The 17,116-nt window shown below is 44.7% G+C and overlaps 1 protein-coding gene across 4 annotated transcripts in view; it reads left to right on the forward strand.

The window, feature by feature from the left end:
- The window catches only part of LOC106750929 (gamma-aminobutyric acid receptor subunit beta), a 79,667-nt gene that overhangs the window by 29,665 nt on the left and 32,886 nt on the right, over nucleotides 1-17,116 (forward strand). For all 4 annotated transcript variants that reach the window (XM_014631586.1, XM_014631588.1, XM_014631587.1 and 1 more), the window contains exon 2: nucleotides 15,268-15,365. In XM_014631586.1, the coding sequence (XP_014487072.1) occupies nucleotides 15,268-15,365 (98 nt within the window). The remainder of the gene's footprint in view (nucleotides 1-15,267; nucleotides 15,366-17,116) is intronic.

Here is a 17,116-nt window from a genome sequence, read left to right on the forward strand (position 1 = left end):
AAATCTCGCACGTCCGGCGATCGGATATTATCGGGATAAAATTAATCACTAACTTAAAGACATCATTCGGAGACTTGCTACGATTCAGTTTTGACAGTTATAACAGTCATTCTATAGAACTGAATATCCACGTGCAATCGCAAATTTAGTACAAATATATTATAATATATTATAAGTTTCATGATTTAATAATTGCACAGGTCGATACTTGAAATAAAATAGGATCTTTTTTAATTAATAGAAGAAAAAGTGATATTATAGCTTCCTAATTACATTTTGTATAATAACTTTGTCAACAATCAATACTTTAAACCAAGAACTGAACGACTGCATTCGTCGAAATATTGTTTAATCGATTTTAGACTCAAAATTATGAAAATTTTTATTACTTAGGGCGTTACTTATACATACAAAAATGTGGCGGGACTGCGTGACTTGCAGAGAAACAGGAATAGTAATGTGGCCTCCAACTAAAATAGATTTAAAAAATTGAAATCGAAATTGTTGTAAGTGAAGAAAAAAATCCGTTCTCTTGAGAGACTTTTTACAGATTCTATTAGACTGTTAATTTACCGCTCGCAAGTAACGCGTTGTCCTTTCACGATTTTTACAACGCTTATGAAAACAGCGCACCTACACATCTAGTTCTCGCGGTTTAGCTCAATGGCGCGTTATCTGAATCCCCAAGAGCATCGCGTGTCCCGCAGATAAGCCTACAGCGAATCTGTAATAGGCACGATGAGAACTGGGTTCCGCTGAAACGCCGAGACGACGTCGCCGTCGTCGTTGTCGTCGTTCTCCACGTCGTCGTCCTCGTTGTCGTTGTCTACAAGGCGTCGTCGGGACTGGCCCGACGCGTTTATCTATGATCTTAGTTAATCGTCGACATTCGTAATCGCGAGCACGCCGTAACAGAACGAAAAGGGCAACGAGTGGCAATAAAGACGACGGAGAACGACGTCTTTGTCGTCGACGTCGGCGTCGGCTGTGTTCGCCTGTATCTTCGATCTCAGTTATTCGCGTCGACCGTTACAGCCTCATTGTTTACATTCATAACTGGGAGCACGCTCGCTCGCGAAAAGGACGGCGAATGGTGTCGAAGACAATGAAGACGACGTCTTTATCGCGATCTTCACCGACATCGACCCCGCAGTAACCGGCCGCGTACTCGATAATGGTTTCATTTATCCTTAAAATCAGTCAATTTTTACTCACGACGTGATTCCAGTCGAAATTTTTCCAGTATCATCGTGCCCATCCTAATTTCGATCATATGTGTGTGACGTGTGTTTATATATATATATAATATCGTAAATGTGGTTGAAGTTGTTACAACATTACAAAATTAATTTGCTACTACTTTTCTCCCGGTATCTACTTTCAGTTTAACCAAAACGATGAATTTCTCTCAATGTATCCAACATTGCGGTAACGCAATCAATTACTCGAATTACCCGATCGTTCGAGTTCTTTTTCGCGCTCGTCAAAAATTTACGCTGGCATTAGATCAATATTATCTTTGACGCCTTAATTGTTATATCAACGGATCGCTACGAAAATACGAGAACAAAAGAGCAAATTATAGATATTGAACTTTGGAGTATGATAGAAAATATAGTTTCTGTGTTACGTGTATCCACATACAATATCAATGATATACACTACTTTTAATAGCTATTATTGCAATCGGATAAAAACAGAACCGATTTTCAATATTCCCGAGTCGAAATTTAGATCCTACATCAATTTTGCAAATTTCGTCAAACTTTTACGTTTAATAAAGACTCTCAAAATAATACTGTATAAATTCTTGTCCTACTTTGATTTTATTTACTGCCTTATTTTTCTTGTAACATAAAATAAGTGCGACAAGAGATTGGCTATTTATACAGATTTATAAAACCATTATTACTTGTCAAATAATGACGGATTATGGATGCCGGCCTGCAAATTTTGACTCGGATATTTCTTTATTCTCAATGAGTTTGTCAAATGTCCGTTAAAGTTGAGAATCTCTCGTGCAATGAATGATTTTACACACCTGAATATGTGTAATGTATCGCTACTCATGTTCCGGCATGCTGCGTCTTCCGTCCTGGCTTCCCGATCCAGCATCCTGCATCCGTTTGCTCCGGATATTCCATTCGAGCACCGGCAGTGACACTCACGTAGATACGATTCGATCGAAGAAACGCGTGTTAGCACAATACCGACGAGAGAGATGGAATATTTCAAGAGTTGACGAAATATTTTAATCACCAGTGGAAAATGATGATTAAAGAACCGTCTACAACGCAGAAGCACAAAGCCTGCAGTAAGACGTAAGCAGTCGGTTAATTGACCAACTACAGTCGATTATTCTTGGAATCCAATTGATCAATTAGTTTACTGTTTACATCTTACTGCATACTTTAGCATACTGCTATTGTAGTCGCAATGCACGAAGGTATATTTGACCGCTTTGAAGGTCCGGAATGTTTTGATTGTTATGATCGCTCGGCCGTTAACGGGTGACGACGGTGGTGGGATATGACATAGCCCTTTTCCGCTCATTGTTTTCATACCTTCGCGATACTTTTCCGTAACCGAGACAATATTTCGACAAACATACTCGACGAGGAATACGTTTGTCGGTTTTTTTTTAATATTTAATCGACCTCTTCCATCGCATTAATTAACATGCGTTTATCATCTGTTCGAATGGTACCTACGTGTGTATCAGTATTGTGAACTTGCATCCGGAGAGTCATAACGGAACAACGGGGAACAGGATGCCGGATCGGGAAGTCAGGATAAAGGACGTGGAACATCGGGACGTGGGCAGCGATATATCATATAATTCCAGCTGTGTGAAATCGTTCATTATATGCAGTGTACCCGATTTTACGTTTGACGAATTTATCGAAAATCAGGAAATATCCCGTGACAAAATTTAGGTCGACATTCATAGCACGTCATCGTTTGGCAAATAACAGCTTCGTGAATATTTGATTATTCATCAACTTGTACCTGTACTTATTTCATACAACAGGAAATATTGATTCAAATAATAACTGTTCATGAATAAAAGTACGTAACTATGTTCTCAATAAAAATAAATAACTGTTCATGCCGAATAACTGTTAATGAATAAAAGTACGTAACTATGTTCTCAGTAAAAAATCATAAATGAGTCATACAATTACGCATACTGAGCTTAGAATCTAATGTACTCGCAAGTACTGATCTGTGCGTATAATCATTTTTAAGTCACAAATCTCGTCTTGTTGTATTAAGTCTAAATTTAAATCTCTATGGTTACACGGCATTATTGACGTAAAATTACTACCTTTGTCCTCAAGGCTTTCCTTTTTAACTCATTTGAATCTCTAAATCTTATCAAGATTTTCTGCTTTAATTAAAATTTAAACATAGATAAAAAATAAGATAATAGTCTAATAAAAATATAGAGTAATTGTTAACTTATGTATGTTATATCTTCAGATTCCTTCTATTGGTTCTTCAAGTTCGACAACATTTTTAAGGCTAATGTAGAACTAAAATTTCGACTTGGATAGTCATTCAGAGTATATCTAGCAATTGTGCATTTATCGCAAGTCGCACTGGTTATATAAAGCTTATGTTATCGTAGTTATATAATAGTTCGACCATACGATACCCAAATGACCTTTAGCATTTCCCTTTAACTGTTATCGGCACTTTTATATCCTTTTCCGATCCGAAATGCCGATTGTGTAATGTGCTTTTATACGCGTTTCCACAATAATCGAAAAGAAAACGTGTCGATGTATTGTGCGTTCAACAATACACAATAATTAACGGTTTGCCTAAGGGTAATGTTAATAATAATAAAGTAATAATAATGACGTTGGAATATTAACAGCTATTGTATCGCTCTCTCGCGCCGGGGATTAATTGTAACCATAATTAAACATTGCTATTCAGTTATTATATACGACGGTGTTACCAATATTGCATATCGCACACCGGAAACTGTACGAAATTAATTTTTCGAGGATACTACTATCGGTCTACAGTTAGAATGTAGAATATGCTGAATTTTTTTCTTTTATTTTTAAATCCGCTAAATTCTTCTTCTTCAACGTCTAACTCAATCTTTTGTCGTCTTACGTGTACACTGATAGAAAATTATAGTTAGTTTCGGGGCCAAACATATCCTTTAACCATAAAAATAGTCGGGAGAACCATTTTTCTAATAAGTGTTACTATAGCGCCAATAATAATACATACATATTGCTAGTAGCAACTACTACTAGTAGCAGCTACTAGTAGCAAGTAGCTACTATTATAAAATATGTTAAGCACCGAAATAATCTCTTATCAATGTACAAGTACATAATATCATACATAAATTATTTATTCTCTATCTACGAATGTTTATCTTATCCGATTTCTTTGCGATGAAATATTATATACAAAATAACCAATGAAATAACAGTGAACAATGAAATCTCGAATCAGACGATCGCAGAAACAGTCTGCAATTACGGGATTCGACTAAACGCAAGATTCTTCGTGAATTCGCTGTTTGAGCAAGGCGCAACGCAAACCAAGAGAGGGTGGAAAGGACCGAGAGAGCAAACAGGACCGGGAAAAAGCTGAGGCGGGGCGAAAGAGAAGCGGCAAGCATCATCCTATGCATGAATAATATATGCGCTTGCGAAGAGACTGCGAAACAACTTGCGTTATTGTAGTCGTACTTGCGCTACAATTTCCGCAATAACCCCGCGCCGTAGATCCCGTTTGCCGAGGCCGACGTTTAATGAGTCCGTCTCTCACCCTCGTCCTTATTTTCGTCCTCGTTCCCCGACGTATTCTGTGTTCCGCTGCGTTGCGCTCGACATCTTACGGTTCATCGCACGTATTTGTACGTGTACGTGTTGTACAAGTATTTTCGGATATCCATTAGTATTCAACGGAAAAATTAGATTTGCGTGTACAGGAAAATCAGGTATACCTCGCACCGAAACGAATTTCCCTGTTTGCATTCGTGTGTGGGTGCGCACAGCAAAGAAGAGATAGAGGAGAAGGTGGCGTGACAGTCTACTATTTATATCTTATACGATAACTTTGTTAATAATCAATATTTTAAATTGAAAACTCAATGAATTTACCAATCGTCAAAATGTTATTCAATCGATTCTAGATTCAACGTTACGAAATATTTATTATTGAGGATGTTATTTATAAAAATGCGGCGTCACTGCATAATGGATCGAAGTGGAACAGGAATGGTAACGTGCCCTCCCCCTCCCCCATTAAAATAGATTTTAAAAACTGGTCTTAGTTAAAAAAAGTATAGTATTTTGTTACAAATTTATTTATTTATTCAAAATAAATTCTTAGAAGGAACGAATGAATATAACCGTGAATTTTTAATGTAGATACTGACTTACTTGTCAGAGGGTAGATATAAACTGTCAAAAGGACAATCAAATCTGCAAAATTCTCTCTTTCTCTCTCTCTCTCTTTCTCTCCTACGAGAAGGCAAAATTACGACAAAATTACGACCAGACATTTCCGCGGGGAAAGCCTGGAGAAGCATCGCAAGTCAAACGACCCGCGCCAATCTTTCTATCGTAGACTGTATCCGGACGATCGCCACGCTCACATTCGCGCGATAATGACCGTCATCGATGCGATGGTGAACTTTTATGCCGTGCAACGAATATTGTTTTTCGCCGGGCGGAACCTTCGTGTCGCGGGGACATTAGTAAATAGATAAAGCGGGAAGTTCTCCCGGCGGCTGCAATGGCAGAAACACGCCTCCTACGGCATCGCCGTCCATTAGAAACGAACGTAACAACAACGGTACCGAAGAAACGTTGATAGCGATTTAAGTGTCATCATGTACCGTCGCGTGTTTAATGGGAGCGCCTTGTTTTCTCGCGCGCTACGTCCGCCCGTCGCTTACCTAAATACCGGAAGTGGTTGTCTTGGGAACGTCGACACTGGCTCACTGTGCCGACGGCTCTCCTCTTAAGCCACACTGAGAAACGAGAAACATGAGGATGAAAGGGGGATTACGCGCGGCTTCGTTTTCCCGGCTAAAAAGAAGTACAGGCGCGTAAAATACACAAATTAGATACACGGCAACATCGGTCGGCGAACCGACCGTGTCTCATCCGAGAGTGGCTCGTCCTGTTGTCGCGTTGCATAAGAGGGTCACGGGATGGGTGTAGCGTATGTTTCCTCCTCGACCCATACATTAGATAGACGCGACAAATCGATTCATTCGTCAGAAAATTAAATCAACGTCCGCTTTAATTGATACCCGATCGGCTGATCGCTGATCGACGCGGGAAACTCGTGAGCCGGTTTTCATATTATCTTGGCCGCTCTATTTTAGACACATTTATTCTTTGCGATGTAACGAGAGACGATATGCGGCCCGCGATGTCAGGAGACGTTCTCTCTCAAGATGTTCACAGAGAAATTCACTCAACTTCCGGGAACTTGATCTCTTTATAGCCTGCCTGGAACACTCGCGATGTCATTCTCCCCGTGTCGTTTCAGAGAACCCTGGTCCAACAAAAACCTCAACTTATTCGATTAAACCTGCCTCCACCTATACTCGCATAAAGTTCAACGGCCGTAAACGACGTTGGGCGACGGTGGTGAGTCGCTCCCGCGCGTCGTTCTCCCCGTTCTCACATTCACGCGTGCAAAGTTAACTGACACGAAATACTATAGCACGAAGCAAACAGGACCAGCAAGGAGAGAACTGAATCAAAATGCTGTACGAGAGTTGCACATTAAACCGTCTATTTTTTAACATATCTCGTTAAAAAGTGAGTTTTCTCACAACTACACATACGCGTTGCGTTTATTATTTTATTATAATTCAGTTATTTTTTCATATTTCTCTCCATTAACGAAGGTGGAAGATAACTTATTCGAGAGAAAACGAGTTTCTGAACGGAGATTGCGGAATAAAAAATATGTTGTGTTTGTGTTAAAATCCTTGTTAAAACAAATTTTGTGTTAAATTTTTAACATACACGTGTGTTAATTTAACATGTCGTGTTTATATTATCTCAATATTATGCGTTGAGTTTCAATATTTTTCAATATTCAAGATATATAAACGTTAAAATACCGTATTTTATATTTCGATTAACACATCATGGGTATTAATTTTGTGTTAATTCTTGACATAATATTTGTTACTTTTTAACATATTCATTTAGTGATTAAATTAACATAAAAATTTATGTGAACCGTTTACGGATACGCGAAATATGTTGAATTTGACACATTTTTTACTGTTTGTAAATGAAAGAAAAAAAAGTTCGAATCAAGCGAATAAGATTTAAACAGTTAATCGGCACGCAAACGTGAAAATTATAGTAACGCTATTTCTTCCGCGCGCAAAATGACACTTCGTCGTAATTGCGTTCCGACGATGAAAAAATTATCACGCAAAGGTTTTAGCCTCTTACATTTTTTACGCGATCTTATTCACCCTCATTTTACGGCGCGTTTGCGCAACGATAAACCGACGGTCCCATAAGCGCGGGCCGAATACGCGCGCAGCCAAGGGGTTAAACGACCACGTATACACCACCGTCGTCATAACCCACATAGAGGCCGTCACACCGAGTGGTAGGAGAGGGCCGGAGGGCGCCCAATGACGTCAGATTCGCGCGCACAAGCTTATACAGATGCGTCGATAAGCTCTCTCCCCGCCGGATGCTGCGCTCTCTATTTTCCATCGACGGCGGGTGTTTGTACGAGGCACGTTTCGCAGAAGCGCCTACGCGTTCATTTGGATGCGTTCACCTGTATTACAGTCACGAATACCGGAAAATCCCTCACAACAGATTCGTCGCGTGCGAGCAACCCCATGGCGCACAGGGAATTTATACGATCCACACGTGACGGCGGAATTAAATTTCAAGGCGAAATCAAGCTCTGCAGCTCGCGAAAACCTTCGAAGCTTTGCAAAAGAAGAAAAAGATAAAACGAAGAAAGGAAACGCGGAAGGTAAAGTGGATTAATCTTGTATGCTCCATATCGAAAAGTCGAAATTGATGTAGGTAATGCCGAAAGGTCAGAGATTAATGAAATGCCAAAGCGTGGCGAATTAGTGTGAGCCAAATGAAATCGACGGAGAAGGTCGGAATATTAATGTACAAGGTGCGTAGGCATGGTTTATAGGTCGTTATTGTGACATCGCTTGTGAATTAACTGGAGCGCATTAACTTCTTTTTAGAGATTCTTTGGCTCCCGGGTATGCGAAATGAATATACGCGTTGCCCGTTAAATCGCGCAGGACGTTAACGAGACAGAACGAATTAGGCGGATAATGAAAACGACGTGGCTCTGTCTCGGTTTCACGGAGAATCCAGGTGGAATTAATGGATTATAAACGCGCAAATCTTCAATTTTTCTACGAGAACCGGACGAATTCCCGCGATATCCGCGCCGTAATGCCATCTACAAATTGCGCGCACATTGTGCATACACGTAAAATAATATTTGTACGTCGCATGTAGCGACGGATTTTATAGGTTGTACGTTTTATATTCGTTATTGCAGCCTCGGCTCTTGGATTTACGTTGTACTCGCGATAACCGATTTCCGCCGTCGCGTCCACTCCGCAGGCGCTTTTATCGCGCTATTTCAAGACATTGCGCGGCACGTCGAGATACTCACGTCATACCGAATACAGTCTAATCGTCACGTCTGTCACGCGACGGGGATGAAAAAGTAGCTCCCCGGCCGGCTCGTCGAGCCGACGTGAGCGAAACTACAGATGACATCCTGCCCCCTCCCCCCTTTCGAAGTACGCTCAGCCTTCGGAGTCAGCGACGGTTCGTGATCGATTGATCGTCGAAATTTCCCTCGCGTGCACCGCGCTCTCAGCGATCTTGCTCAACGTTCGCGCGGGCTATCGATCGATCGCGCACCGGTGATTCGCAAGATTTTTTTGTGCATCGACGGAAAGCTCGGCCGCGCGGAAGAAGCTCGCGCGCGCAGAAGGAACGAGAGAGCGGGATGATGATGGGCGACGGTTCGCTTCACGGACAGTGACAAATGGATTCGCCGGTCCATCATCCCTCGTCCCACCGTCAAATGTATCTCTGCGGCGCGTTACGATCGGATGGATGTCTCGTCGTATCGGGCGCGTCCTATTTCGAATTCTTCGGCCGGCTTTCCCGCGTTATCTGGTACCGCCGGCGCGACCCGAGCGTCGCCGGGTCGCATTTGCCGGGCCCATTACGCACGTTATTTATTATCGCCTATCGTACGAAAAGAATATCGCTCGCGTGAATGTCGCGCGTGTGTGTATACGTGCGCCGGGCAATTATCCGAGAAAAAGGCAACGGTCACAGCTCGACGATGTTATGACGTTGAGAAACGATGGCGCGACTCCTCGAATTGATCCTCGAGGAGCTACGAAGAATCCCGCGGTAGACCTCGCGAGGAAGGCTCTCGCAAATGTAGCACGCGCTTCGTCACGTGAGCGTAACTGCAACCCGTGTTAATATTTGAACAGCGAGGCAGAATCCAATGTCGAGCAACGCAACAACGCTCTAATCCGTAACACCTTCCAGCGATACGTCCGTGGATTATCTTCCCGGTCATTTGTATTAATTATCGCACTCCCACGCATCGTGTTCTAATAATCTATCGGGCAAACTCGCCGTTGGAAGCCGATAAGTTTTATCGGATTTAAAAGTCTGCATAAATAATTGTTATCGAAAATGAGCGGAGGGAAAGAGGGGGAGAGAGAGGAAGTGAGAGAGATAGAGATAGAGAAATATGAGGACCAGGGCTTCCAGTTGTGATATCGATAAAAAGGAAACACGCGGCGCTGACCGGAAGGACGCGCTCGCATACTTACGACTTCCTGACTCTTCCGCAACGGTAGATCGGCGCCGAAATTAGCGTAAATCACACTGAAAAACGTTACCGCTCGTGCAGCCGGCTCTCTCGCCGATTATATATAGCGTCCGGCAGCCGGTAGTATATAAAGCCGCTTTTTCGTCCGTAGCCCGCTCCGCTCGCTCACCATGAATTATTCATAACCGATCCTCGCGGCAAACGCTGGATATTTGGCAAAGAAGGATCGGCCGCGGGATTGAGAGCGGTGCCGCGGCGAAGAAGAAAGAGACTGCTGTCGGTACGATCGATCGATCGAGGTGGAAGAGACGGGACCGATACGAACGTCTCGTAGTCGATAACTTCTTAATTGCGAGAAGAGACTCTTACAAAAGCCCCGAGAGACTTCCGCCTTTCAAAGACACCAGCCACTCCGACCGTAGTCGACAATGTCGGCGAAGTTGCTGGCAGTTGTTTGACATTAGCCTGGAAATAAATTGCACGGAACGCTAATTTAAATGCCAGCCAACGAGGTCGACGGAAGTATCGTCAAAAATGTCGAACCAGCAGCGACATCCGAGCGAACCGGGCTCTTCTTGCACACGCTTATCGACGATATTTGTATTCGCGTCGAGAAACGCATCCGATGTATCCACCGCGAGCCCGCACCGCGACAATGTAATCTGCGCGCTACGGGGCAACTTTACGCGAATACCTTGCGAGAACGGACTAAATCGGAGCGATTATAAAAACGGAGCTGCCGCGGAAGCGCGCGCGGCGAATAATACATTTTATTGACTCGCCGCGGTCATTATACGGACGGCGCAGCGAATAAAACTGTGCAAGTCAGACCGGAGTCTGAATTCTCAGACAGCGATCGGGCGGAGAAACTCAAGTACACTCGCACAAGCACCCTGCTCGGCTGCTTGCCGAGTCCGCTGAAAGAAGGCAAGGAAAGAAGAGGAACGGCGAGTTGCCGGCCGTGTGCACCGATCCGGAGCTGACGAGCTAGAAATAAACGTGAGTTCCCAGGGAAAATTGGTGAGACGGTTTTTCATCATTTCTTAAAGGCAGGAAAATTGCAACGAGCCGGAAAGGCTAAAAGAAACACAGCAAGAAGGGACCGAGCGACTGGGTATCACAGAGGGGAATCGGCAGGGGGACGATGCGCCAGCCGTGTGCGGAAGAAACGTCGGAGTCGGGGGTCAAGAGAGCTCCTGGAAATCCGGGAGATTGAAATTCGAGGCGTCTTCGTCCGCTCGGACGGCCTTCCTTATTTACGGGACTTTCAATTACACCGGCTCGGCCCAGGCATCGTAATGTCTGCCATTCTTCTTCGGTACTCGCGCCGTGTGACCGCGCGCCACGGTAATACTATTAAATCAGCCCTCCGTCCGTCCGTACGTACGTACGGTCGCGCCGTGATCATTCCGTCTGCACGGCCGACCTATTTCGACGCTATCAGGGTGATAACGCGCGAAATTTTCTACGCGCCTTGTTATTAATTACGGTAATAGCACGGCTTGATAGACAACGTTGGTCATCGGAACGACGCTGTTGAATATGATAGAACATATTTCCGGGACTGTCCATTAGAGGATAACGAGAGAACGTAGTTAATAAATTCTCGTAATCAAAATTCCTGATTAAGCCGGCTATAGAATTATCAAGCGACCTAATTTCACTTTGGGCCGAGCATATTTATCCGACGTGATCGTCATTAATTTAGCGTCATGTTACTTCACAAGTGAGAGCAATGAATGGAGCGTGTATGCAATCGAGTTTGTAATTCGAGACAACGTGAATAACAGAGAAAAATGGATTTTCACGAAGCACCAGAGAGAGAAAGAGAGAGAGAGAGAGAGAGAGTATGAGAGGGAGAGAGGGGGAGGGAGGGAGAGAGAAGCCACGAGATCTAAGGAACGGACAAGCTTCTGAAAACATTGTCTGGCGGAGGCAACGCTTTTGGGGCAATGAAGCATGAAACGCTTAACTATGGCGTGACATTTCTCCAACGGCCTTCCTGAAGGCCCATGAAAGAGGTGCGCGTCCTTTCGTCTGGAACGTAGACACCGACGAAGCCTCTCCCCATCCTCACGAATAGTAATCTCGAAGGACATCTTTCAAATATTTGAAGCGATCGAAAATGTCATCCGTACAGGGTACTCTGCCCTTTCCTTTTTTTCACGGGCGAACAAAAGACCCCGATCGTCCGATTCGAGGTTAATTAAAAAGAAAAACTTGTAGGCAGCGTAGGCCTTTTTACACTCGCGCTTGCACAAAAATGACGGATATCGAAGATGGCGAACTTTGAATATTGATTCGAATCGACAGAAGCTTATGTTTTCATTATACTCCGCGCATATCTGACGTGCATGGTATATATGCCGACGTTATAATCGACGAGATCAAATAAATCCGAAATGTGAAACGTGGTCGAACGCGAGTGACACGACGGTTCGACATATGATTAATCGCGCGTACGTACAGGGTGTTGCAACAACATACCACCCATTACAACGGTTGTTAATTTCGGATTTGTCGATATATCATACATTTCCAACAAAATTATAGCGTTCCCAATTATCACCCTAATTATCATAAAAAGAGAAAAAGTATGCGAGTGACTAGATCGACAAATCCGAAATTACCGTCTGGACGCGCGCGCCTTTGGGCAAGCAGTCCGTCGTATAATGAGTCGTACATTGATGCAACACCCTGTACACTGGCGCACGATGTAAAAGTGATATATTCATCAGTGTACTCTCACGACACTCCTTAAACTCGTTTCTATAGAGTAACTTTGGCTTCTCTTTTTTCCGGCGCGCACGTAGCCGTACACGTTTCCAACGGTGAAACGTTCCGAGAGATAATCTTACGGAAATAAAGTCGACTCTTCGTGATGTGCGGAGAACCAAAGTCTATCTATACTTTCGCGCGTGTATCTACGCGATAACATCTACACCGTATTATTCGCACCCTTGTTTCCAGAGTAGATATCTGCGTCTGATCGATACGCCTAACCTCTGACCTATTATCACAGCTTGGTAGCGAGTTCTTCTTCGTTGCGAGATATCGTTTCGCGGGACTTAGTCCGTGGCAGTTTCAGTGAATCGTTCGATAAATCCCTTCGAGATACGCGACGATTAAAGACGCCTCCGTCACTAAGACTCACTGATCCTTCGTTCTAAAGCGCCCAACAGACGTTACAATTTATAGGATAAGTTACAAGGATAAATTATACCGTGAAATATACGACGGATTACGAAATCAATTTATCGCACGACCCATTGCCCTGTAATTACGACGATTTAACTTTCCCTTCTCTTGCACACATCGACGGTCTTCTTTTCACCTCACCGTGTTTTCTTTGCTTCGTTAAATATTTATCAGAATCACGTCGAGTCACTGACGTTTTTAACGGCCGCGTAGCGAAGCTTCTCGCGACCCTTTTAATTGCACGATATTATCCGGTTTTGCACGGTAGCGAGCGAGAGACGGTCCTCGAAATTGGAGCCCTCGCAGCTGAAGAACTCGCTACTTTGAATCGCAAAGTAGACTCGCTACTTAGACACCGTTTCCTTAATTTCTAATTGATTACGGAATCCCGTGATGCCCTAATCGCGGGGACACATTGTAAATCGCATAAATCACGCTTGGAATCTTGGTCAGTGGAATAGAACGCGGCGAACGTGCACGATCTTGATTAGTCTAATTCGCCCCAACACTTTACAAGCTCGCCAGGTTTACATGCTCGCGAGGTTTACATGCTCCCGTTGTAAGACTATGCGCGAAACCTGATGCACGATACGTGTCTGAAACATTTCGCTGACTCACATGTACATCGGTTGTAGGGTCAAGGCTTTTCTTACGTCCACCCCATGCGGAGTAACGCACTAGTCGAGCGTGCGCGATGCTATCGCCAACCCTGATTCGCAGGAGTCATCAATGAGTTTGATCGGACGGCGCTCGTACGGGGCGGGAAACGATTTGTTTTCCTCAAAGCGACGGATAGCGCGGCTCGGATAACTCACAAATAGCTTCGTATCGCCATCTCTTTACGTGCATATATCGTCGTAATTGGTCTCATTACCGTTTCTCTTCAGCACCGTTTATCCGCTAAAGTCTGGCAAGTGCCTTTTATCTAACACGACGCTAATAGGAACCGCGGTATTTTCAAGCGATCTTGATGGGCCGCTCGTACGTACGCGCTTGGCCGGGTCAACGTAAACGATGCCTTTTATCGGGTCAAGGCGCCGCTATTTCGCGGATCTCGAATCATTTTCGCTCGTATCGAGAGTAACATATCGTCGCTGAAAATCAGAGGCACTTCTACGAGATGCGCGATAAATATACTAAATACGCGTCACTGCGACACGAACGATCCCGCCTCTCTCTTCCGTCTTCTTTGTTCCGATTAGAGCGCGCAGCAATTTGCGTAATTGCAGATATCGCGAAGATATTGCGTGATGCGAGCAAGGTCACCACCGTACGCGGCTTCGCGTGATCCGGGAGCCCGCGCTTTCTCCAAGTGGTTACGTACGGATCTTGGTCAGCCCGCTGAGCCAAGCAGAAATCGCTCGTACACGGAGTCGCTCTACTTAGCGGAACCGGAATCGGCTGCTGCCCGTAGGTAATGCGAAACGGTATCAGCCCGCGCGGGCTCAAGGGCCGTTTGTTTGGCTGACCGAGACCATCCGTATCTACTGACCCGTTAAGTCAAGAACAGACCCGCTGCACTTTATGCCCCGGACCTTCGGGCGTATCTGCCTCTCGCGGTCGTGTGTGTCATGCAGGCTGTTACAATATCTTCTCTCGAACTTGTCTTTGGAACAATGCTAATCCCAATATCTATATCAGTTCTGGAGTTCGCGGCAGTGCTCCAAGGGCCGGCAACAGATCACCTTAACTATTAACTTCGTGAAATAGTAAGCGTGAAGTAGTAGCGCTAAATAGTAATTATTAATTACATATCGCGTCGATGTCACAGTAACGGTGATGTTATCGTGTGATCGATATAGATTGTCGCACGTATATCGACTCTGAATAGAATTTTTAATAATTCGCAAATTTCCGGAAAAAAGAATGCGTTTCATGTTATATCATTGAGCGCGTATATAACGCGTAACGCATGCTTTTTTTCACGCGGAGATGTTTACATAAGTTTACAACGTTTACTGGACACGCAGAATGTAATAATATTTCGAGACCTGAACGAGATTCTGTTACTGATACTTTAATAATTAGTTTAAACAAGATATTACAATTAATCGTACCGTACAATTTAACTAAGAGGAGCATTATTCAAATATAAAATGTTACACACGGGAAATATACGGTAAATAATTAAAGTAATTTTAGAACGTCCAACGTTTGTTGTTGAGGGAGACACGAGATGAAATTCTCGTCTGTTTACAGAACTGGCGGCGGCAGTATGCTGGGCGATGTGAACATCTCGGCGATATTGGACTCGTTTTCCGTCAGTTACGATAAAAGAGTAAGGCCGAACTACGGAGGTGAGTAGGGATTCGATTTTCCCCACCTTTCGATTACCGAGATCATTCGACCACCCTGGCGTGGAATTTATATCGTGCGCAAAACTTGTCAGTCTCACACGGGAGATCGTACAATCGAGACGTAGAGATTAATCGTCGGTTGACTCACACGGCCGTGGCGCGAAAGTGACACGCGCCGCAGCAAGTTTTGCGTCCGACGCAAGCTCCGTCTCATTGTTTCTAGTCGTTGCACTATTGCGTGAATCTAAAAACATTACCTTGCAGCCAACGAAAATGACGGAGTTGAGCGATGAAAGAGACCAAACATTGACACACCAGCAAAATCCAATCAATTGGCGGAAGCACGGAAAAACCAGCGCGCGACTCTTTTAATTCCACTTCGTTCGCTGCAAGCGCAGAAAAAAGCTTTTTACGTGTGCTCGGGTAAAAAAGGAAAATAACCGGTACCGTACTCCATCTTGATGCAACGCTGAGATAAAAGGAAGTAAGGGAACGCGTTGATAGTGGATAAAACGCGCGCACACACACACACACACACACACGCGCGCGCGCGCGCGCGCGCGCGCGCATGCACACAGGACACACATTCAGAGACAGGATTTACCTAAAAAAGAAAAAAGAAAGAAATTAAATGGACGAAATCGATACGCGATAAATCAAGATACAAAACACAAGCTCTCGAATTGGTGTAACAATGGCGCGACACGGCAGTAAAGCTCCGACAAAACGCTCCGGGAAATATTTTTGACGCCGCTTACCATCTCCCACGTTTATACTACAAAAACGCCGGGCTCTCTCGAGCATACTACCGCCTCCATAAAACAACTCTGACAGAAACGGCGCGGCAGCACGTGTACACACGGATCGCATCCTGTTCCCCCGGCAAAGGAGTAATTTGCCGTTTACCGCGCGTCTCGACCGCGGACTACCGAAAAAAGGAATACCGATAAAACGACGCCGGCAGACAGCTCGCTCTATCGCAGATGGAAAGAGCGTGGGGAGAGGGAGAAAGAGTAAAACACAAAGCTGAACCGTGCTTTCTCTCTTTCTCTCTCCTGACTCCTGACAAATTCGCGAGATCGCGGATCGCGAGCTTCCACAGTGATTCGTGCGTCACGACTTTCGCGCGGACACTTTAAATAAATATACCCGGACGGTTATCGCGCGCGAGAACGACGCGATTTCGCGGTCGAATGAACGGCATGCTTATAAAACACGGGGATATTAAAGAGCCATTAGGCCAGTTTCGAGTGAGCGCGCTTGCCAGTCGAGAGTCGGCTAGGAGCAATTAGTGCCTCCCAATGGGCGACCCGTCCCACTTTCGCGGCTCGGTCGGTCCGGCCGAAAAGTCACCGCTTCGAACGGCAGCGGCGGCCTATTATCGGTGCCGGAATGCCACGATTATGATTCATGCGTCGGCGATCCCACCGCGACAAAGTCACATTTTCGGGGGTGGCCTCGTGGAGGCAGGGCGGGGCTGAAGCGCTTCGATAAAACTCGGATCGATGCCGGGAAGCCCCGCGGGTTGCCACGGGTTACCGTTAACGGTATCTCCGCGTCGCACTACGCGCGCGGACATGCTGCATCTCGCGTTCGATTGCGATTTTGATTCCGTCCTCCCGTCGTCTTCGCACCCCTTCTGCCCCAGATTCTATTCCGAGGACTGGAGTCCGCATTTTCGGCCACACGTTGCGAATCGCTAACGAAGATGACGTTCGACTTCAGAGTCGGGACTGCTCTATTTTGCCCCC

This window comes from Dinoponera quadriceps, unplaced genomic scaffold (genome assembly GCF_001313825.1).
Source record: "Dinoponera quadriceps isolate SergipeBrazil2010 unplaced genomic scaffold, ASM131382v1 scaffold4681, whole genome shotgun sequence".
NCBI classification, from domain to species: Eukaryota; Metazoa; Arthropoda; class Insecta; order Hymenoptera; family Formicidae; genus Dinoponera; species Dinoponera quadriceps.